The 24,867-nt window shown below is 38.9% G+C and overlaps 1 protein-coding gene across 10 annotated transcripts in view; it reads right to left on the bottom strand.

Moving 5' to 3' along the window:
* Positions 1 to 13,082: 13,082 nt before the first annotated feature.
* msi2b (musashi RNA-binding protein 2b) overlaps positions 13,083 to 24,867 on the bottom strand; it is a 309,333-nt gene continuing 297,548 nt past the window's right edge. For 6 of the 10 annotated variants that reach the window (XM_023962334.2, XM_023962331.2, XM_023962333.2 and 3 more), the window contains 3 exons: positions 20,752 to 20,906; positions 16,714 to 16,784; positions 13,083 to 15,170 (listed from right to left, as the gene is read on the bottom strand). In XM_023962334.2, the coding sequence (XP_023818102.1) occupies positions 16,743 to 16,784; positions 20,752 to 20,906 (197 nt within the window). In that variant the 3' untranslated portion in view covers positions 13,083 to 15,170; positions 16,714 to 16,742. The remainder of the gene's footprint in view (positions 15,171 to 16,713; positions 16,785 to 20,751; positions 20,907 to 24,867) is intronic. The other 4 variants (XM_078931296.1, XM_078931295.1, XM_023962328.2 and 1 more) reach the window with 2 other exon arrangements.

The following is a 24,867-nucleotide window of genomic DNA, read 5'->3' on the forward strand; positions in this document are numbered from 1 at the left end:
ACAGAATTCGAAGTTTATGAACCCCTGAAGAAATTAAATAAATTAAGCCTCCACCGTTTAGGAGAAATATGTTCAATGTAATTTAGTTTTTCTTAACCCTTGTGCTATCCTATGACCCCACCCTTACGTTGATGTGTTATCCCTACCAAGGAAAAGTTCATGTGTTGTAAAAATATTTGAAGACAATAAAAATCTCCAAATACAATAATTATGTTTCATAATTCAGTTTTTTTCTTCCACATATAAGTTTATAAATATTTTTTGTCTTGTAACCCTTGTGCTATCCTAGGCACTTTAACATTGGGAGTTGGGTCATCTAGACCCCTGCACTAGACAGTGCGCTGAACTTTTTTTCTTCAATGATTTGTGATCCTCACTGGTGTCCATGGATTACATGAAATCTTTCCACCTTTATCCACCTTTGTCATGGTAGGGAGAACACGTCAATGTAAGGGTGGGGTCATCTAAAGCGATATTTACCTGTGTGACCAAACTCCTCCCCTTTTAGGCTTGACATCCCCTATTTACACTTTAACCTAATCAATACTAACTGGTAGTTTCTGATGATCCCCCTCCTCATCCTGCCTCTAAACCTTAATTTAGAAAAGCTTCCTTCTCTTCTCATTCATTTTTATTCCTGTTCTAAGTCATATTTTATGTATATTTAGGATTTATCAATAGGCACATAAATATACAAATATACTTCATTTATAATAATTCATTACATCATTTTAAAAAATCTGGCATTTTAATAAATAATGAGAAATGATTAAAAGGTTAAAAATCAAAGGAAATGCGTTATGTCACTAAAAAACTTTTTTCTGTGTGAAGTTGTACTTTTCTCCATAAAAAACGTTTGCAATTGTGTTTAACCCTTGTACTATCCTAGGCACTTTAACATTGGGAGTTGGGTCATCTAGACCCACTTGACCAGGGGTGTCAAACTCATCTTGGTTCGCGGGCCACATTTAACCCGTCTGATCTCAAGTGGGCCGGACCAGTAATGTAAAGGCAAAATAACAGCTTTGTTTTAGTTTTTTACTCAGTTGGAAAAAATGCCTCAATCAACATAGTAGCCTAATCACTTGGTGCCAATGGATCTCAAATAAAATTAATTTCAATTAAAGAAAAGTTTGTCTATTCAAATGAATACAGACTTAATATTTTACATCTGACACTGAAGCAATCCAGAAACTTTTCTTTATGGTAAGTCTCTTAGTGGTGCTTAATGTCATATTCTTTGAAAACTGCGATGTTGATGACATACAAAGCATTTGGGTTTGCATTCAGCTTCGTGAAAGAAAGAAAAAACTCTGTCCATTTTTCCTGGAAGGCTCTTCACTCCACTTCACGTTTGACAACATTTTGGTCATTAGGGTGTCGCTAATGATCATCCTTATAGCAAGATAACAGCGGTACGGCTCATAGGGAACCAAGGTGCATCCTACCCAGACGCAGAGATGTTATGTTTCGCTTTTGGCACGTGCAGAGATATGCTGTTTCAACTGTTTTTCCTTTCCTTTGCTCCCCCTAGTGGTTGAATTGCACATTTCGGTTATTTCTTTAAAAAATCATAACTCGCCACAGAAATGGACTAGAAACTTGCTTTCTTTTTTAATCATCCTTATGATTTTTACTCTTCATGTGTGGGCCGGATTAAGCTACCTGGCGGTCCGGATAAGGCCTGCGGGCCGTATGTTTGACACCCCTGCACTAGACAGTGCTCTGAACCTTTTTTCTTCAATGATTTGTGGTCTTCACTGGTGTCTATGGATTACATGAAATCTTTCTACCTTTATCCACCTTTGTCATGGTAGGGAGAACACGTCAAAGTAAGGGTGGGGTCATCTAAGATGGCACAAGGGTTAAAACGTTTGCATTTATGTAAAAAAAACAATTAATGGGTAATGTCTCCCCCTTGTGGAAGATTGCGTAACTGCATCACTTTAGAAAATAAAGGACATTCTCCTTTTAAAACATTTTTCTTTTGTTTTCACAGAAGCGGCAAAGCGTCTTTACAACACATCAAAGATTAAATTATAAATTTAAAGTTTTTTTTAATTTAAAAAATATAATGCTTTAACCTCTAATTGTGCTATAGATAATTGTACATTCATCTGCCTGTGAACACAACTTTTGGAAACTTTTTTTCTGTTGTGGGAATATAGATTTAAAAAAAAGCTGTTCTGCTGATTTTTAAAGAAAGCCTCTAGATTTTTAAAAATTAACATTAAGAAACTAAACATGGTTTGCCTGAACTCTTTGACTCTCTCCTACACCGATCTGTTACCAGATGGAGAATGTCAGACTACATTTATTACCAGACCTTATATTTGTAACAAATGGTCCATAACCCATGGCCCAACTTATCTTTTACTGCTGGTTTGGTTTAAAAAGTCACAAAAGCAAAAATGGGACATATGACATTTCTCAGATTCACAGGTCAAAGAGCTTTTTATGGAGCCATTTTTCCACCAAGAGCCCCCACACATTTTGATAAGCCCTTATATACAGTCATGCTTGACAGTGACTGAAATCAGCCGGCTTTCCTGCTCTCTGAATACATCATCTCTGACAACAGATGCTGACGTTCACTGATCTGTGATGATCAGCACAAAGCTTAAATCCTTAAATGTCAGCCTGAAGAACTCGCTGAAGTTTATAACTAATCTAATAGAAGTCATGCTTCAAGCCGCTACCAGTGTGGGACGGTTTAAGGGCGAAGTGATCGGGGAGCGACATTGAGCAGATCATGAAACCACGAAGAGCAATGAACTTTCTGGAAAGAAAAAATCTTTTCTGCAAGCATTTATTCATTTCGGGACTTTTTTCATCTGATTTTGAGAGTTCGTCTGACAGTTGATTTATGGGAGATTATTTAATCTCAAGATCATTTATTTTTCCATCTTTTTTCCATCTTTTCTTTGTTCTCCAAAGCTTTGCTTCCTAAAATCCTCCCGATTTTCATCTTCCCCGTAACTTTTGCATGCCTGCAAGTCCAAATTATTTTGCACATTTCCCATACCAGCACACCAGGGCTGCTCGTTGACACAGGGACCTTGCCTCATGGCAAAAAGGCCCTGGTTCAAATCCAAGCAGGGATCTTTCTGCATGGATTTTGCAAGTTCTCCTCATGCATGTGTGGGTTTTCTCTGGGCACTATGGCCCCCTCGCACAGTCCAAACACATGCTTCATAGGTTCATTCAGCTATGACACGCTCCAGGCCTCAAGGGCCGGCTTCCTGCCGGTTCTCCAGAAATCCTGTCTGATCTGCTGCTGATTACCTGGACCAGGAGTGTTTAGCCTTACGGTGGCAGGTTGGTAGAAAAAAACCTGTAGGAAACTGACCCTCAAGGCCTGGATTCTGACACCCTTGGGTTAATTGATGACTCTAAATCAGAAGCTCTTCTATTGGCTGAAGCTGATTTCTGGAACACCCCTGCTCTAAATTGTCCCCAGCTGTGAGTGGGTGATTGTGTGGCACTGCGACTGGCAATCTGCTCAAGGTGTTCCCCCACCTTTGCCCGACAGTAGCCAGGACAGGCTCCGGTGACCCCATGACCCTGAAAGGGGTGAAGTGGGTCAAGAGGATAGATGAAATTGTCCCACAATAGTGATTTCAGGTATCAGATTATCAGAAAATTTATGTAGAGTAAAGTAAATTTTGGAATAAAAATATTGATTTAAACCTATTTGACTTTATATGAAAACCAATTTTACAAAGTAAATTCTACATAAACACTGAATACATCTGCCCGTGGACTTCCAAAGACTTCTCTAAAGCTTTGGAACAACATAAAAAAATTGACAAAAAGTGGAGGAAACTTGGAGAGAACCTTTACAGGAGCTGGAAGTCGATGAAAAATGACAAAAATCCAAACGACTCATCCATGAAGATGGAAGGAATCAGAAAACATTTAGAGAAAACTACAGGTCCCACTTTCATTAAGGGTCAATATTCATGCTTTAACAACAATAGAAGATAAAAGTTACATTTTAATCCAGGGGATTTTGGGGGAGACAAAACATGAAGTTTTTTAAAGAGCACATAGATGCTCTTTCTGCTCTGTGATGATGACAGATGGATTCAGCTCATCTTCAGTTGTTTTCCTTTAAAGTCTGCTCGTGAGCTGGAGACCCTGTCCTGCTGCTGCTAAGCGTACATTTGAAGTTGGGTGCGGATCCACGAATGCTGAGCGACAGGCCACCAACATCACCCGCAGATGCCGCCGCCTCCCTGCTGCTGCTTTTTTTTTCTGGTCATCTCCAGCAGTCTGTCAAGCAGCAGCTGCATGATGTGGGACTGCTCGCTGGAATTAAGCTTTGCGTGCTGGTGGGCTGCTGCTGGGGAGGGAGAGGGGGATTTGGTGTGATATGGACCATTGACTCCTTTTCTATAGCTCAGGAACAATAATGAGATTTTTTTTCTTCCACAGAATATCAGTGCCGCCATTCAGCGCACTGATTGTGTTTATGAAATTGTGCATACATCTCTTGTTGCTGAAGCACGGGATGGGAAAGCTATTTTCAAAACATTAGCAAATTGTTTTCTCTTATTGTGCAGAGATTGATAAGGGGGTGTGTTGTCTGAACACACAGGCAGACACACACACACACAGGCGAGGAGAAAACATGAAATAGCCACTGTTATGACTTAGATACAGTCATGTATCACAGTTGCTCTTCTTGCAGCGATAAAGCTGGAAATCCAATTGTTTCTCTGCACCCGTCTGCTCTTATTTTGGCTTCAGAATATCATTTTATTTGCATACGTTTGACTTTTTTGATGCTTATAGATAGGAGGAGTTTTAAGATGTTTTATTTTGAAAATCTCACCTGTTTCTCTTAACTTGCTTTTAAAATCTTTCACTAACCACCTCATTTACATTTTTTTGGCAGTGTTGTTAAGGGCTTCAGAACAATAAAAAACAACAAAAGAAAAAAAAGGTCCATCTTAACCTTGACCTTTATTCGGCTGTTAGACCCCTTTGGAAGCAGGAAGTTGAACCTTCTTGAAACCACACTGGTTGTTTCTTCAGTCAAGTAATCATTAATCCACCAGTAATGATCCCATCAACAACACTTTTCACCTCCCTCGCCGTTCGCTCTGTGTCTCTGCTCTTCCCTCCAGTGATAATTGTCACTCTAACCCGCCTCTACAGTCTGATGCTCGCTGTTTTGCTCCGAGGCGACTATCGATTCCGAGCATCACCAGATCTATGAAGACAATAATGATGAACAATGAACAGACAGCTGCATCCTCTGTGATCCAGGACAAAACTGATGCCTTTTGTGAGCAAATAATGCTTCCAACATGGGAGAAGAGATGGAAGCAGGATGGAGATTTTCCACATGGGTCACCTCTGCTGTTCATGCTGCAAACATCCGACACTTTAAAAACCACAGTTTCATCCAAAACTCAGCGCTGTTTTGTTTCTGTAAGTCTCTCTATAGGATCCAAACGATGTAGAACATGTGAATGAAATAGAATTAAGAAAACAAACACTAAGAAAGAGTTAATGAGCCACTGAAGACGCTGTCAAAATCATCCAGTGACAATTTGTGAACCCTTAACCTCGCATTAGATCATAATTAGCATCATTTTTATTAAGGGGATAATGAAACATCAGTGTAATGAGATTACAGTTATCCCATCAGTCTGAGTTTGGAAAAGAAAAAAAAACTAATTACATCACAAATTATGTTTCAGAAAGTAATTTAAGTCATATGTTCACACTGGTTAAACCAAACCTTAGCTTGATTATTTCTGTCAGCCACAGATGATTTACCCAGGACTAGTTTACAGTAGTTTGATCACTTTTCTATTTATTTTTAATTGTTGTTGCGACTTTTGAAGGTTTTTGTTCAGTCTGTCTAGTTTGCTTATTTCAAATAAGTGATAAAGTGAAAATATTTGGACAGATAAACAGGAAAGACAAAAAGAGGAAATAAAAAACAAAAGAGAAAAAGGATATTTTGTGTAAATATAATTTTCAAAAACATGTTTCAACCATTGTGGGTTTTTTGCATGCAACACATTAAACATTTTTGAAAAAACAAATTCTTGATTGAGAAAAATTAAGCACATTTTTATTCCAAAAACTCTTAACATTCTCCTAAACTATTAAAATATTACAAAAAACGACAACACAAAGGAAAAAAACAACAAAAATAAGTTGCACAGGTTCATTAAAACGTACCACATATGAATGATCAAAAAACACACTGAAGCACTATTGCAAACACATGCATGTAAACGTGCACACACTAGTACATACACACAACTGCACGTGCACACATAGTCACACATGCTCACACACACACAAACATGCACAGAAGCAGATACTCAAGCGCACACTCACAAATTCCCCTGTCCATACATGCTCACACACGCACAACCATACACAAAAAATAAATGCATGCACACATTTCCACAAATACACATCTGCACGCACACAAACAGTCAAGCATGTACTCACACAGCCACTCACATGCCTACAAACACACAAGAACGCACACATGCACAGAGCAATGCGTCAAAGTCTACACACTAAAATCACAAAACTACTGTCACAAAAACAGAGAAAGCAGCCACACAGGCACCAGAAGAGCTACTGCTGCTCTGAACAGAAACGACACAAGAATGTGGAGAGCATGCCTCAGGTCAGGTTTGAGCCCCAGCGGGCCAAAAACCAGACCGGCCCCAGGAGAGAGGCCCGCCTCTCACTGAGTGTCCAGAGTGTCCTCCTCACTGCACCACAGAGCTGCACCAGAATATTATCCTTAATCCTCTATTAACTTTAAAATAACAAAACCCAACTTCCCTGTGATCCTGCCTTTTTAATGATTATTTTTTATATTTTGCAGAACAGATAGTAAACTTGCGAATGAGGATGATGAGGATGATGTCAGTCTTCATCAGATATGTCAGCCCTGTGACAGGAGACAACAGCTCAAACACAACAGGAGCACAGATGCACCTGTGTGTTCTTAAAAGAGTCCAGCGAGCAGCTTCACGCCGTTGTCCGCTTTTCAAACTGTTTGCCATTCCCAGAAGGTCATTTGGTTAATGCACATTTGAGTTTTCATGGACTCTTAACTAGTTTTTAATCAGCAATTATTAGGGAATTGGAAGGCTGTGCAGGCGTATGACTCTGCTGGCAGGCGAGCGCCCATCAATGTCACGTCAATTTCCATGCCAAAGGCTACATTAGGCCTGCAGTCTGGGAGGAAACAGCCACCTGAGTGCCTCATCTCCCCATCCACAGCAGCCTTCTCATCAACTATTGACTCTATTACATAGCACTGTCAAAAAGATTTTCCGCTTCAAAAGAGGAGCAACCATTACATGGCTGTGTGGGGAGATAATTTAGTGATGCACATAAAATTAAGTGCATATCCACTGAACATTGCTCATTATTGCTCTTGAATTCCGACAATGCATCGGGATCCTGGCTTCTCCCTCTCAACCCTTCAAGGCATAAACACAGCTTGACTTCTCAAGCTGATGTTCTACATAAATAGCTGTCATTTCCATCTATACCTGACCCACCTGTAATTGGCAATTAAACATGCCAGCATTTCAGACTGGCTCTTAATTACAGTTAATAAATGCTGTGGGGGTCTGAGGTGTCCTAGCCGGCTGAGGACGGGGATCTCCTGCAGCATGAATATGCATGGAGGCCAGGTATCCTCCGCCTGCCGCTCAGACACATGCAGGTGGAGGCAGACAGCCCTCCGACTTCTTAATTATTCCTTTTTGCCGGTCAAAGTGTTGTTGTTGTTGCCATGGTGCCTCCTCGGGGTGGAATTTCTGCACTTGTTTGTGTTCGCCATGGAGCTGTCACATCCAGCCTGTTAGTGCTGGCTCATGGGAAATTTACCCAGAGCTGCTGGTACCAGGTGAGGCCATCAAAGAGCCTGTGACAAGCTGCATTTAACGCCTAGATTTAAGGATCATGCATGGATCTGCTTGTTTTAACACCTAAATTCCCAGTTTTGTGTAAAAAAAATCAGGTAAAGAGGCAAAAATGTGAGGATGGAGATAGAAAAAAACACTTGTGTAAAAGAAAAGTGATGCTCTTCCCACGTGCAGATTAATATTTCATTGCTTTAAAGCAAATTATGCCTTTTTTTTTAATTTTCTTGTGCTGACATTTAGCTCCCAGAATGACTCCTGATTGTCTCACAGAAACTCACCAAAGACCTGAATCCTTGTATTTAAAAGGGCCTAGGAGTGTTGAGCTCTCTGATCATGGTGGCGCTTTTAATTAGCTCTTAATTAAAAACAGGTGGAGTGGAAAGGTCAAGTGGTCAGGCCTCAGAGTTCAAAAAACTCAGCAAGCGCTGGCTGTTTGATGAAAGTGACTTCTAATGACTGTGATTACTGTACAAACGTTTCATGAAATTATTTTGTTTTGGAGTCACGTAGATTTGGCTATTGGTTTATTATATTGAAAATCTAAAGCACGCTTCTCCTCTAAAAATAGTGCATTACTCACAGCAGACAAAACCAAAATCTAAAAATCCCAACCGGCTGATCTAAACCTACAGAGCTCTCCTCGTGACAAACAGAGCTGAGAACAGAATTGATCCGAGTCAGAATAAATAGATCACCCTGTCCAGATGAGGGATGAAGCTGTCAGAGTGCTGCTCTCACCTGACGAAAATCCACATTAAAAAATCACAACATTCTGAAATCCTATCAAATGGAACAAAAACAAAAAAGGGTGTTAAGAATTTTCCTTTTCACTCTGAAATATTTCTATTGTTGCCAGCAGAGAAACAAAAATCAATGTATCTCTCATCATTTAAAGTTCCCTTGTAAAAAAGGAGAAATTATCTAAAACAATAGAAGACTGTATGAAAAAGACTAAATGGTAATAATTAAAAAACTAATAAAAACATAAAATAATTCAGTTTCTTTATTTTCCGAGGCAGATTTAGAGGCAGGAGACTGTTCTGAATTTAAAAACTTTAAAAACATTTACTCCTAGAATAATTTGTAGCTGTAAAGGCTACCAGTTGCTTGTATCCTCAGGCTGTAAACACCAACATTGTTGGGTAAAAAAAGAAGGTGAAGCATGTCTCCGTCCTGCATCTTCCAGAGCGGGGGGAGGCCACAGAGGGGCAGCAGAGCCACGCGCCACAGTTCTCCAAACTCACATTTTTGCTCAGACTTCATTTCTGACCTGAAATGATCCCCAGAGTCACCTTAATCATTTATTTTTTGTTTTTAAAATGACATAAAATAAAACAAAACAAAAACAGAGGAAAGAAGTCATATAACAATTCGGTTTATTTTATTTATTTTTTCCAGACAGACACATCAATTTCTGGACCACAGTAGAGGATGGAAACCTTTCACAGACATTTTTTTTAATCAATATTATTATTTGAAAATACAAATATAAAATTAGACTTTCCACATTTGATATGTGAGAGACCCCCATCCATTATTAATACCATTATCATTTTTAGTATATTTTACAATAGGGCTTGAGCAAGCCATATGATAACCTGAAAGATGCTTTCAGATGTCAGTCAAGTCTGTCTGTCTCTCGCCATAAAAAGTCGGTCAACATAAAAAAACAGGGGCAAGTGTTAGGAATGGGCAGACAGTGGCTGCAGAAACATGGAGGCGCAGGGGGGCCCGTCCATGCAGTCTGAGGGGCTCCCAGGCTCCCCCTTCAGCCATGCTGTTTGCTCCAAACTTGACAGCACGTCAGGGGTCGACTCTCCTGTTCGTACGCTAATGATGAGCAGTTTATGAAGCAGGTCGTCACGGTGAGAGGAAAACTTTGTATACAGCAGAGGTCTCCAGTCTAACATTACCCAAGCAAGTTTAAATGACTGAGAATTGCAATTATATATTCATCTATACATACATATATATTGCAATTGTGAGCATGGGGTGAGATGGCGATGGCTGGGAGTAAAAAGGGAAAATAACCCCCTAAAAGGTGAGCTCACGCGTGGACTTGTGGTATTCCGGTCACCTCAACTCGTCCTGGTGGCTCTGAACCCTCATTAGACACGTCAGTGAGTCACTTTGTGGACTAACTTTGAGACCGTATCCGGTATCTCTCAGAGATAAGGGCGTGTTGTCTGGTTTAAAGCATTAGCACCACCGTGAATGTGCCTCACCTGCCTATAAAACCTCAAAAACATTCACTCCAGTCTAAATGGACGGAGCCAGAGCCGAGTGGGACGAAAGCTCTTGTACCTTAGGAGAAAACAGCACTTCCTGTTTTGAGGAGGTGACAGAAATCCCAAAAGCACACGTGCTCTCCGAGGCGGGATTCCCCCCCATGACAGATGAGACGTAATGTTTGGCCATTGCCTAGCACTTGCCTCGAGATTCAAGTTTAAATGGATACGGTAGTACACTACAAATGTCAACACCTTCCCGGTTGACTTTTTTTCTTTTTGATTATTTTCTCTTTTTTTTTCTTAAACCAAGACCCCTCCCCCTCTCCCCGAATCGATAAGCTAGTCTACTAAGATGTGTAACATTCATCAGCTGTAAACTGCTGTCAGTTTGAGATTAAATGAAATTATAGCAACATTGCCATGCTACCTTAAAGTCCAAGCTGCAACACAAAAATATGCTCAATTCAGTTGCATTTAATGAGGGCAAAAAACAAAAAAAGAAAACCAGAGGGTTCAATATGAAAAAGAAGAGCCACCAGCAACATGTGGTGAAAAACATTTTTATGTAATAAAGTTGTAATATAAATGCAATTCTAGAAATGTTTTCTGATGAAATGCGATGGAAACTGAGGCTCAGAGTTTCTCGGATGGACTTGTAGGTGGTTTAAGTTTCTGTTCGACTAACTGAATCCAGATAAACCAATTAAAAGAGGCACATGTCAAATCAACACACAGAACACGTGCTTTAATCCTGTTAAAAGGAAAACCAGCTTACATGAACACTTAAACAGCAGATTACTGTCAGTTTTACTGAGGTTTCACTATAGAGAGATTTTCAGACAGGGATTAGCAAAAAAAAAAAAAAAACATTTAAGATGGCAAAACATGTTTTCATTTTTGTTTTTAAGCAAAATTACAAAAAAATTGTCATCAACTCTTTTAAAAGTTGATTATTTTATGAATTCTTTCTTTATTCCGAGCATCACTGACAATCCCTAAATTAAATGAGTGGATTCTCAAAGAACAATTACATTAATGGTGATCTGTTGACAGTAATGCGACGCCAACAGTCAAGTAAAATCATTAAGAAAAACAAAATGAACATTTTTATTGCACTTTGAGGCAATAAGATGCTGATTTACCGTAATTGTATTTTTGAACCAATTATTGTTACATTTGAACATCTCTAAAGCTCTCTTTTTTTATTAGGTACAGTAATAATGAAAGTCTATCTTCAGATCTTCAGTTTTAAGATTAAATCAATTGAATCATACTGAATCAAGCTTATATCCAAACTGTGCAAACATCCAAAGTTAACAGTGTTCAAACAGCTCTGTGATGATAATGGTGGCTAAAACACCTAAGTAATGTTTGCTAAATAAGAAATTCTATATATTTTTTTACAATCATGTCAAGAAAAAGCAACGTTCAGTTTCATTTTTTAGGCTTTCCTGTTCATATCAGCCCATAATGATTAGTCATCTGATCCTGACTGCTGTTTTTGAACTAAGAGAAGACAGCCTCAGCAGAACATAGATGCCTTCCAAATGAAAAATGTGATGAAAAAGGAAAAAAGGAGAGGCTTCTTACAAACCGAGGTGTTTGCTGCTCTGCAGCGTTCAGGTGTGTTTTAACAAAAAGGAAAAAGCAGACTTCAGCAGTGCTGTCAGAGAAGCAGCTCCGTTTTGGGAGAGACGATCATTTTCATGCAATTTAGACGGTTTCCTTCCACAGCTGCTCAGATTATTCACGAGTGGAAAACATTCAAGACAGCTGCCAATCTTCCAAACAGAATGCTTCCCGCTTCAAGGTCAAAGCCAGAGCTCTGAGAAACCATTAAAAAATAAACATCTCCGGCCCTGCAGGCCTTGCTGAGTTAAACGGAGCACTTCCATTTATTTGGGGGAGGCCGGAGGAAAATATTTCTTTTGTGTGTGTGTGTGTGTGGGGGGGGGGGGGGGGGGGGGTAAAATAGATCTTTCTAAAGTTGACTTGAAGAAACCGAAGATAATCTAAGCGATAGGGAAATCCCCCAGCTGATGTAACTGACCTAAAGCTATCAATTGTGGGGCACAGCAGTGGAAGGATCATGGTTTATACACACAGAACCAGATAACAGAGATAACATCGAATTCTTCTGTGTGCCAGTATTTTTTTGTTTTTTATTTTTTTGAGTCAAAAGTGAGATCTGAACCCAGCAGACCTCCAACAATAGTTTGCTCTGATATTGTCAAAGACCTCTAACTTAAAAAAACGTGCACTGCATCTGCACTTGTTAAAGTTTTTCTTCACTAAAAGTTGCCTGTCGCGCGTTCCAGCTCAACCATTTCTGCACATGTAAAAGCCAGTCAGGATCACATTTTTTATAGTTTCCATTATGTTCTGATAAGAAAAGGATTTTTCCTACAACTGTGTCCCTCTTAAAAAATAAGAGAAAAGAATGAATATTCATCAAAGTTTGCATATCAAGCATTAGCATTTAAGGTAGTATGGCACACCCCTTTAAAAACATTCAAGGGTGGGGATCCAAATAATGCCTTGTGTACAATTCCATCTTCCAGCATTGGTTTCTCCGTTGTTCATCTATGAGAGCTTTGGTTAGCTGAAACCATGTTAGAGTGGCTAAACCAAGGAAGGCAGAAAGAAAAAAAACAAAAACGTACAGGGAATAAAATCTCAAAGAAAAATAATCGTCTGCACATTATCAGAACAATATGATCATTGAGAGAAAGGTCTATCTTGACTGGTCCTAAATCCACTAGAGTCACTACGAGTATAATATTAATGAGTCCTATATAACATCTACTTTGTAATTACAGGAGATAGAAAAAGAGCGCAGGGCGGAGGGGGACTCGTATGAGAGAAAGGAGAGGTAGCGCGAGGGAGAACAACAAAGAGCACTACACTGGTATCAAAGACAGCACTCAAGTTTACAAGTTAACTGTGGATTTTTTTACACAATCATGAAATACATGAGTGATCAACAAAAGAGGAGCTCTGAGGATGGGGATGGAAAGAGAACGTCATGGATGCACAGTACATTTTAATATTATATTACAATTCTTAATATATAAATCACAAAGTATCAATAAAACTCTGATTAAACTGGAAACCAGCAAAGAAGCATTTGTCTTTTTTTGTATTTCTTTTACATTTTGAACATTACAAGTTGTTGTTTTTTTTTAAAATCACACTTTCATATCTATATTTCTTTAGAAATATCCAGCATTTTTCTTTACCTGGTTGTGCTGAAATGAAAGAAATGGGACGACAAGTGCGTTAAATAAGACAGAAAAAAAACCTGTGAATTTAAAAAGCAGACCACTCTGCTGAGCATATAATTATCATTTATAATATTAATAGAAAGCTGTCGTGAGCAAAACCCTTTATCACACGTGCTGTGCAAAACCCGGTGTAGCGACAGATCGTGAATAATTCAGTGTCTTCTTTTGACCCTGTGCAGGAAGAAGAAGAGACTTGGGTCTAAGTTTTACACTGCAACATAGCAGTAAATGTTACCCCCAAAAAAGTGTTTTTTTCTTCTTCTTTTTTTCTGGTGGAGAATATATTAACCCCAGAGTCCTTCATGCTGTCCCTTTTACAAAGCCGACGTACAAATGTGCAAAGAGAATGGCCTGTACTTCACAACTCACAGTGCAATGATTACTTTCAGTGTTCTCTATTTTATTTATAGATTCATAATAAATTAAACCTGCCAATGACTCCATGAGAAAACTCACGATAGAAGGCTGAGGTATGGTATCAAAACGCTTCTCAAACGATTCAGAAAGCCTTCACCAGCCCGAGCCCAGGACTCGAGCGGGACGAAACCGGTTCCTCTCCAGAGTACAAAAGTGTCAGAATACACTGCAAAATGCCTAATCTTCACCTACAGTGTGCTTTGGATGTCTTTTTTTAATCTTTGAAACGACACTGATATCTTTAACAGTTAGACAAAAGATACCCATCAGGCTCTTTTTTAAATTATTATTAATATCATAATTATTTCTCAAACTGGTTGTAAATTTGCTGGTATGACACTTGTAAAATTATTCAGCTTCAGTATTTACAGAGCAAGTGTGTTCGCTTTGTGTGTGGGCTTATTACACCGTCTTCCTGCAGGAAACAAAGAGTAGAATATTAACGGTTTACAGCTTTTTCTTCTATTCACACGCTATAACATTGTTCTTTTGACACACCATCACAAAAATATGCTATTCTCTCACAGGGTTGGTTATATGCAGTGACTGGAATAATATGTACAGCTACATTTCTTTTCTCAAGTTTGAATTCACAATGTAGTTATATGAAATTTTTGTTATAGCATATATATATATATTTCTAAACAACAAAAACAACACTTATAAAAAAGGACCATAAAAATATTGGAGTCCTCTTTGTATTGCCCAAAAATAGGTAATTATGGTTTACAATGAGACGTCACAAGAGAAAAATGAAATAAAACAGCGACTAAAATTTATTACTTTGATACCTTCTTTCAAATTCTCCTTACATTTTTTTCTCCTATTTTTGCAGAAGGACTGGATGGCCAACCGCCGACTTTTTTCCTTTACACTGACCGTTACACTGATGAAGACTTGCAGATATTCTTGCCTTTGACCCCCCCCCCCCCCCCCCCCCCCACCGTTGTACTTTAAAACAAAAATCCATTAACACAGCACTACTAGAAGTTAAAATAAAACACAGAAATCGAGAAAAAAAAAGGCTATAATGAATCTCTAGGTTCTAGTGAAAAGGAACGGAAGGAAATCAGTGGGTGAGCTGGACGTGAAACATCATACCAAACCGGTTTGTAAAGTTATAGGAGGTTTGGATTATAGTACAGCAGTTGTTCTTTTTCAGAGATGACTTTTTCTTTTCTTCTTCATGTGGATCCATCTTTTCGCTCGTTTTACTTGGGTGACGCCGTAGTGCTTGAAGTTGATTTAACATCACCTGCACACAAAGCCAATTAGAAACTTCTTCCTGTCTGTCCTGGGCCACCAGATATACTCTGCTGTGTGACAAGAGGAAGGAGAGGGAAAACAAACCACAGCGTTAGGAAAGGAGGGGATGTTTCAGCAGCAGAAAGAAACGCTCACATTCTGCTCAAAGAAAAAAAAAAAAAGGGGTTCATGCTTGTTGGAGCTCAAAAGGTTGCATGGAGGGAATGTGAGATGATTGGAATAAGAAACTAACATTTTAAAGTCTATGTGTAACAAACCACTTTAGTCCATAATCCCACTGAGGAGACACTATTTCAATGAAGTCTTGGACACTGACAGTAAATGTGGATGTAAGACGACAAAAAGCTCCTCCTCTCTGAGTTTTATCTATGCTGGTGTTAGCTACGAGCATGTGAAAAGGAAACTAAAAGATCTGAAACCTTCAGCTCCTCCAGTTAGGCCACTTGTTACTGACAGCTGTAACCCTTGTGCTATCCTAGGCACTTTAACGTTGGGAGTTGGGTCATCTAGACCCACTAGACAGTGCTCTGAACCTTTTTTCTTCAATGATTTGTGATCTTCACTGGTGTCCATGGATTACATGAAATCTTTCCACCTTTATCCACCTTTGTCATGGTAGGGAGAACACGTCAATGTAAGGGTGGAGTCATCTAAGATAGCACAAGGGTTAAGGTGGCGCATTTCTATTTAGCGGCAGGTCAAAATCATGGACTGTGCCAGAGAACTGGACTGAGTGTGACGTCACCCAAAGAAAACGACTTACTTCTGGTTTCAAACTAATAAAGTTAGTTTAGTCACTACTTTTTTGCGATATGGACAACTTCATGTTGAAACCAGAAATCATCAGTAGGCTGTGATTGGTTTGAGTCAACATTTCTATGACAACCACTCTCATCAATCACTTAAAAGGGGGCTCAGGAGAATCTGTCAATCAACACCACCAACTTTTATTAAGGTATCTGATAGGCCCGTTTATAACTTAAGTAACTTGCAATAAATAACTAAAAAAACATTAAAAAAGTGACTGACTGAGTAACATCTGTGTATTTCACAATGTAAGTCTTTGGGATTTGGCTGTTTGGGACAGTTGGAACTTCCTATTTGGAACGCCAGGGGGGAAGGGTCACTCAGTCCAGTTGTCTTATAGGGTCAGTGGTCTAAATCAAACTAGTGTGGCTGGCAAGAGTGACACAATCTGAAACATGGAAATAAGGCAAGATGGAGGCATTTCAGTTATGAGGGAAGGAACCAAGAGCTGGCAGTATGTGTGTGAGTGTGACTTCCACTCATTCTTTAAACAAATTTCAGTTTTTTTCTGTAAATGACCATTTTTCTTCTGGATTTTTCTTAACCCCTTGAGACCCGAGCTCTTGCTTGATATACTTTTTAGGTTTTGTAGTCACATGGCCCCAGGTAATCAGAATTAACTACACTGAAAATAAAACCCACAATTTGATGTTCTCGTATGGACGCCAGGTCTCAGGAGGTTAAATCGCACAAAACTCTACTTCCAGCTCTCAGCAGGGATGAGTGCAAATCAACACATATTAGAGATTATTAAAGAACAATTTGACAGGAAATATAGGGCAATACCTCTGATGAGATTGCAACCGGCCACCTGTTCAATGGTATCCATTTGTAAAAGCTGTCGCAATCAATGGGCCCTAAAAGGGTACAGTTAGTGATGTTATCAGTATGCATTTCAGAGAGAAAAGTGAGTAAAATATCAACTTTTTCAAGCTAGCATGAATGTTTGAACTGCTCGTGCTCCCGACTGCAAGACCGCAGCAGGAAGAAAACTCTTTAAAGGCTGCAAAGATTCGGACTCAATGTTCAAAAATAAAGAGCTTAATTAATCAAAACACATCAACTCTCTTTTTGTTAGAATGAAATGGCAAGTGAACACATTCATGCTAGCATAACTGATTGAATCTGAGAGCGTGCAGAGAGCGGCGTGGTCTCGGTGGGATTGCCCCCCACCCCCACCCCGCTGACAGGTCTGCAGAAAGCCACCGACTCCAACGCTGAAGAAAGAAGCTCTTTCAGCTGCGATTATTTGTCTTTATCACCTCAATCAACTAATTGCGCTCTAATTGTCTTGCATAAAAATACGGTTAGGTTCATTACTGCTTCTTCACAGTGCCTGTTTTCATACTGGCTAAAGGGATTAATAAAATCAGTGAAGCGTGAGACACAGGGACAAATCAGCGAGTCTGAAGTCATCCGTGAGCTTGTGAGATATGATGATTATACACACATTCAGATGAAAAGCACCCACAGTACAGAAATGAGTTATAAGCGTGTTTTAGTTCTGAATCATTTCCTATTTTAATGTTCTGAATAGAGAGATCATTGGGCCGCGAGAGAGGAGTCAGAAAGCTGCATCACCTCTGTGATTTACTGATCTCTTTTTTTCCTCCCCTCACTCTGAAGCGGTGATATTCACACTGATCTGCTCTAGAGATGTCTTTCAGGATCCCAACATGACAATTTGCTTTGCATTTGCATTTCTGTCACTCAGCCATGGAGCATGGCCACAAACGTTGCAACAAATGGAAAATAATAGGAACGAATGGCCTGGTATCCATCTGCAAACTATCTGCTGTTAAATCTGCCTCGAAACAGAGCCAGACTAGATTTTTACTCCACACACAGACCAGCGGAGAAAGCAAAAGAGGCTCTGGGAGGGGCTTTGTTCACGTGTTGGGAAAAAAAAAGAGGATCTTAGTCAGCTTTTTTGAGTTAGTTCTTCATCCCAATTCTTGGGTTATTAGTGTTGGGATATTTTTTTAGGTTACTTTTTGGAGCAATACTATTTTTTTGGATTGTAGTGTTTTCATTTTAACCCAATTCATGTTTTTTTCCCTGATTTTTTTTTCCTTGATTGCAAAATAAAATGCTTTTAACCCTTAAAGTTGGGTCAAAATGACCAAACTTGGGTTATTTGTAACTATGGAGTGTGTAAGTTGTAGATTAATTCCTTCATGAGTTGCTTTTGATTACAGAAGCTACATTTGTCACCAAATTGAATCTAAAAAGTGTCAAAATTTTCCATACTACTAGTTTAAACTACTAACTACTACTACTAATACTAACTACAAAATGCATAAACAAAACACTAATGATTATTCAAAAAGCAAAGCAGGTTCAATAATGATTAAAGACCCACTCTGATAAAAATTGTGTTTAGGGTGTTTTTAACGTGTTTTAGTCGTATTTTTTCTGATTATGGAGGACATATATTAAGAATACGAAGGGCAAAACTATATTTCTGTATATTTCTAATTCAAATCGTTGTGACTCAGGAGCAGATTTAAAAATTGTCGCTTGAAAAAGAGCTTATTTCTGAGGTAGAAAATACATTCTCTCCCACAACTAAGAGCTGAATTTCTAATGAACCCCTGCCGCTCTGCAGAAACTATGTCTTAGAAAACAACACAAGTGTTTTGATTTGGGCTAAAACGGCATAACAGTAAATGAAAGACCACTGGGAACACTTTTAAAATAGATCGAAAGACGGTCAGAGTGGGACTTTACCTAATCTTCTCTTTAAATATAGAAGCAACATGGACCTACATATTCATATCACATCAAAAAAGTGAAAGCTCACAAATGGAAAAAAAATTCTTTGGAAGGAAATTTGAGTTAATGATGTAGACTACATCGTTTGAGAAGAGTGCCTTCACCCTGCAGTCTTGCAGTGCTTGCTTGTTTGCGGTACTAGGCTTGTTGTTAGTGTATCCCAGTTAAGCCATGCGTTAATTAACCACTTTCAGAAAGCAGATGTTATTTTTAAAGTTTCTACCAGGTCTCTCAGTTGAGTCATGTAAAGCAGAGCAAACATGCTTTATAATGTCACCTGGACTTGATTTTAATGCAGTTTGAGACATTTCACTATTTAGAGAGGCTGCGCTTGGATGTTTTACTTTAAATTCACACAGTAACCCAGGGAATTATAACAGGTACATATCATGACTGGTAATCAACATGAGTGCTGCTCCGAAAAGGAAAGCAGAATGCTAATTTAGAGATTCTGCAGGTATAAAGTCACAGCAATAAGATGGGATGCAGATGAGTCATCCTAACTTCCTGCTCCTAAAAGCTCATTGGGAAAAAGGAAAAGTCGAAGCAGAGAGTGACTACGACCTATTTTGCAGACTGATCATCACTGCCGGCTTTGTGAATATCTCTCCAAGGATTAACATAAACAAATTAGTTCCTTTCAGTGCTGCTGCATTCCTGAGCTTTTTTTTTTTTTTTTGCAGAGTCCTCCTGCGAGCACGGTGACAGAAAGGCAGGATAATTCGGCTCACCTAATGTGACATACAGGCTCAGGCGGCGGAGTTTGTCCGCAAGAGTCTTTAGATGCTGTCAGACTGAAAAGCTCTGTGTTGCTGTCACCTCTACTTGCCAATCCCCGTCTTACACTTACGAGTTGACATGGCAACCGGCAGCTAAGTGATCAGCGAGGAAAAAACAAAGCAGCAGCAAAAGACTGAACAGCTACACCTGGACAAGGACACAGGCGGGACGGGAGCTGCCAGACAGCAGTGATGGAGGGGAGTCAAGCTCCGGGACGAGGAGAGTGGGAGTTTCTAAAATTAAAGGAAATTTGTTCTGAAGAGAGTCCAAGAGGTCTAAAAGGAGGTGATTTGTGTATTTCTTAAGGGAATACACATTTGTTTTGGACAAAAAAACCTTCACAACAAATGTGAGATTGCCCTGAAACACAACCCTATCCATGTTGCACACTTTAAAATATAAATCAGTATTCATTTACTAATTTAAAACGCACTGATGCATCCTGACACATTTAAAAATGTGATCGTTTTTTTATTTTTAAGGGTTTTGTATATTTTTATGAAGCTCCTCTTCTTCTGACCCAGCTGGATGCAGCATTTATGCCCTTAATAATTTTCTAATTTTGATCTTTAGATTACAGAAGACATTTAATCTAAAGTTACATCTACATCGCCCTCGGCAACGTGCGTTCAAGCAGGTACTTCTAATGAAAAGTCTATATAAACGCACATTTTCAGGGTTCATAACTCTTGCTTTCACGTGTAGCTACACAAGTTTCTACGACTGTTTTCGGGCTCTATGTACTAAATCTGCGGTAATGAAAGATAAACCAGGTTGAACTTTGACCAATCAGGGACTTGGATTTGGTAATGACATCCGGATGGCTTCTCTATTCATTCATGGAAATAACAATGTAAATGTGGATCAGGGTGGAGAAATTAATAATTGCAGTTTGTATCCATCTGGAATTATATGACATATCTTTCATTATTTGGAATAGAGCTGTGAAAGAAAAAGTCTGGAGCAAGATTTGTGAGATTTGCACCGCTTTGACATTTCCCACCATTTCCTAACTGCAGGTGGTGGACATGCGATAGTAAACAGTGGAAAGAGCAAAAAATGAACACCATGGACTAAATGTCTGGTGTGTGCATAGCTTCAGACTTTCATTCATGGAACATTTTTATTGCATTCCTACTTCCTTGGAACTTTTTTGTTTAAACCAAAATTGTACAGTATTTTTACTGAGTTAATTGGGACTAGAACATTAACAAACTCAACTAAAATCAAAACAACCTGCTTCTGCTTTAGAGGTCTAAATCAACTCACTGTGATGCTGGGTCCAAATCCAGAGCCTGGCTGAGGGCTAGCAGCGCTGATGTAGTTGCCAACAGCCGAATCCTGGCTGCTGGGTCCGTACAAGTCAGCCACAGGACCTGGACTGTTTGCGCCTGGGAAGCCTCCGGGTCTCGATGGGTTGGCTCCTGCGTACAAACACAGCAAGGAGCAGAGCAGCTCAGGAACATTCAACAGAGATCAGCTCCACAATTACAGGAGGACATAAAAGAACACATCACTGGATTCACAACTTTGTCACCAAGGACTTGTTCTTCTCTACGGATGCAGGTTTCTATATTTGAGACTAAATGTTCAATTTCCTCAAAAGTTCACAAAACAATGTTCTAGGATTTGACTCAAACTACAGCTGAATCCAGTATGATATTCTGAACAGGGTCTACATGCTTTGAATCGTATGCTTTATATTAACATTCACTTAATCATGCATAAAAAACAGGCACACTGCTAAACAAACTTCCAACATGCCGGTTAACTAGTACGTTGCAGTGTTGTCATGCAAAAAAGTGAGGGACAACTTGTAAAACATTGTTTGCTGAAGAAGAAAAGTACAATTGGACTGTGCAATCAAAGATTTTATGCTTTTTTTTTTGTTGAGCAACCAAACTAGAAACTTTTGCTCATATGTATTCTCAGCACCTTGAGTCTGCTGGAGAAACTTCCACCGGAAAGTAAAGGTTTGTCAGGCAGGAGACGTAGGCATAAGGGGGAAATATAAAAGCTTGACCTGAGGTCACCTGCAGGTCCAAACTCAGCGGGAGATAAAAGAGAAATACTGCACATGACTTACCACCTTTGCCCTGTGAGTAAGAGCAACTCAGACTAATAAAATGGCTTTTGAAAACCCATATGCCTATTAGGGGCCAATAACACTGGCAACACAAGGAAAAACAGTCGGGGAGAAAGAAAAATGTGGCGATCCCTTAACAGCAATCTCCTCTGCTGTCAACTTTCCTGTAACCCTCTGTCTCACTCTTATTCACACAAAGACTTCCAAAAGTAGAGGGGGGGTTCAATAAATAAAAACAGCAGAATAAAGAGAAAAATGTTCTGAGTGCAGAAAAAACTCAATCTTGTGTAAATATAGGCGCATGAACCCTGTGATGTCTTTGTAGAACACACACACACACACACACAAATAGGCGGTTTGACGGCAGTTCAGCCACCGCCTTCCTGCAGACAAACTCAGGCTGTCACCTTATTTAATGTGTCACTGCTCCATCTATCAGAAGTACTTCAAGACAACTTTGCTTCATTTAAGTGTGCCTCAAAACACGCCGTACATATCCATTTATAGCACTCTAGGAAAATAAAGCAATCTGGGTAAACACACATCTCCAAGAGTTGACGCTGCTGTTTGACTAAAGACTTTAAACAGTGAGCAGCTACTGCTCTTATCTTTTCTGTGCAGCTCCCACTTGGCTCATTTATTATATAATTAAGATTTTTTCAGTTGAAATGGCAACCTTCATTTCCTTTAATGGCTGAGTTTTGTTGGAGTGCTCCCCCTCCTCCCTTTTCGCTCCATGTGTGTTTTATTTGAGCGTACAGTAGGACCTGTAAGGCTCCTGCACACAGATTAGACAGTGGAAAAAAAAAGGCTAATGTAATGTGACTTAAGCTGTTCAACTCATGACGGGAAAATGTGTTTTAGTCATGATAAAATTCATAATTCTATCTAAAATGTTATTGTTTTTAGAATCAAAAGGCTTTTGAGTCGATGCACTATAAAACAGGCCTCCTAGAAAGAAGTCAAAAACCTTAACATTTGAAAAATTGTCTTAAAATAAGCAAAAAAATCTGCCAATGGGGTTAGAAAAACGGTCATAAAAAGAACTCCTTTTTTAATTAAAGGAATTCTAGTCACTTTTCTCAAACTAAGATTATTTTGCTATTGAAAAACTTTCAAGACAGAAAATGAGAACTTTTCTTGAATCAAGGATCTTTTCACATTCTCAAGATTCAGTTTTTGCAGTGTGTCTCTAAGACATTATGAGACGTATACACTTAACTTGGTAGCAGCTGGATTTGTGTGCAGAGTGCAATCATCTCCCCTGGTGCTTTTCCAGGTCAGACCTACAAATCACTTTCACACTGCGCTGGCGTGAACCGCTCCAGTCACATTAACGGACAGACACACACAGCAGGAGCGCGCTCCCCTACTTTCTTACCAGAGAAATCCTACATATTGCATTATTAAATAAACAAACAGCATCTCTGCTTCCAAGGTGCTAGCCTTGACTTACAAAACTGGTGCAACAAATGCAACAAAACTAACTGAGCTTCTTTGCTCTTCTGCTTGTTTTACAATAGCTCATAATGAAAGTTCTACTCCATCTGCTTTTATTTTGGCGGTGGTGGTACACTTGAACTGAAGTTAAAGTAATTTCTTGGGCTACTTTTTTATTACAGTTACTTTACTAACATCAACAAACAGGAAAAGTCCACAAAGAAAACACTCATTCTGTCACTTTTGCAAAAATACTTGAATAAAAATGAAGATTTCCTCCAGATTTAGGGACTGAATTAAAGATGAAAGCTCTAATTTCTCTTATCTCTTTTGTGAAATAGAATATTTTGCTGTAGAGAACATTTTTTGTCTCTGTGACAAATTTCAAATTAAAACTCACTTGTCTTTTCTAATTAGCTTTAAATGAACTAAAAAAGCAGAAGAAGCAATTACAGGGAAACAAATTCTCAAGCATCTTATGCTTCACATTTATCATTGGAATTACACTTGCAATTTAAAAACAAAGGAAAAATTCAATTCAATCTTTCTACTTTTATTTCGGTCTACCTGAAGCATCCAAACAAATGCCATCACTGTCTCTGCTTTTGATCTAATTAGAGTCAGGGTTGGCTGCAAATATGAAGTTAACTGCACAAACAACGCGCACGTAAATCATGTTACAAAGCAATCAAACCTTGTTGACTCACTCAGGATCTGAACGTGTTGTCATATGCAAAACAACCACCAGGAGCAATACACCACCGGTCCAGCAGGGGGACTTCCACACAAACCCTCTCTACCCTGACAGCCATAAAACACCATGAGAGAGCCACAGCATCAGCAGACACAATCACAACATTCTGGATTCCTAATGTCACAAGTAAATACTGTTAAAGCAGTCTCACTTGCATTACAGAAGAATTCATATTAGGAAATCTGAAGTTGAGCTTTTCTGCTAGAAAAAAAATATTTTTTCTGCAAAGCAAAACAAAAGAAAACATCCGCAACATGTTCATGTTTATTGATTTGACATGTTGAAAAGACAGAAACAATTTTGGAGAATGAAAAAGTTGGTGGACTGACTTTTTTTTTACGAAATCCTTGAACCAAAAGACTTTTAAAAGTCAAAAATCATTTACTTTTCTCTCTCAGTGTAAAGTGAACATTTCACAGAAACTGGCTATAAAATTCATTTTCATTAGTTGCTGGTGCAACCACAGGAGTTTAGGAGGAAGTAGGTTCCCTGGGTGTAACTGACCTTTTCACTGGTAATTTAAAAGATGAAATTTTAGAGCTGCTGCGATAACTCGATAACAAGACACTTTATATAACCTGCAGAGACTCCAAACAAGGGGGGACTGCGCTGACCTGATTGCAGTCCTGATGCGTTATCAACAAAGAATAGGAGCAGCAACTGTCCTGTTCTTAGTCTTTTCAGGAGCAATTGGTACAAAACAACAAACTTAACTCCACATTTCTGAAGATCTTCCAAACACTAAACATCTTTTGGAGGTAGAAATTGCAAGTCTTCAAGTTGTTTTTTTGTTGCATTTTCCAGACTATTGAATCCTTTTTTATGACTGTTAGGTAATGAATCTAATTAAACCTGCAGAAGAACAATAGTAAAATGTTTCTTTAACAAACTTGCTCCACATCTTATTTTTTTTTATATGATCAAACTTTTTCTTAAAATCTTCAACTTCATCCTGCAATAATCCACACATTGATTTTTAGAAGAATTTTTTTCAAATAGATTTTATGTATAAATTCACACTATCCAACATCATAAGGGATCATTTTGTTCACATGCAAATGAAGGAGTACATTCTGCGAGCGTCAGCCTCTCATGTGCAAGCAAA

This window comes from Oryzias latipes, chromosome 14 (genome assembly GCF_053564925.1).
Source record: "Oryzias latipes strain Hd-rR chromosome 14, Olatipes_Hd-rR_3.1".
In the NCBI taxonomy this organism is placed as follows: Eukaryota; Metazoa; Chordata; class Actinopteri; order Beloniformes; family Adrianichthyidae; genus Oryzias; species Oryzias latipes.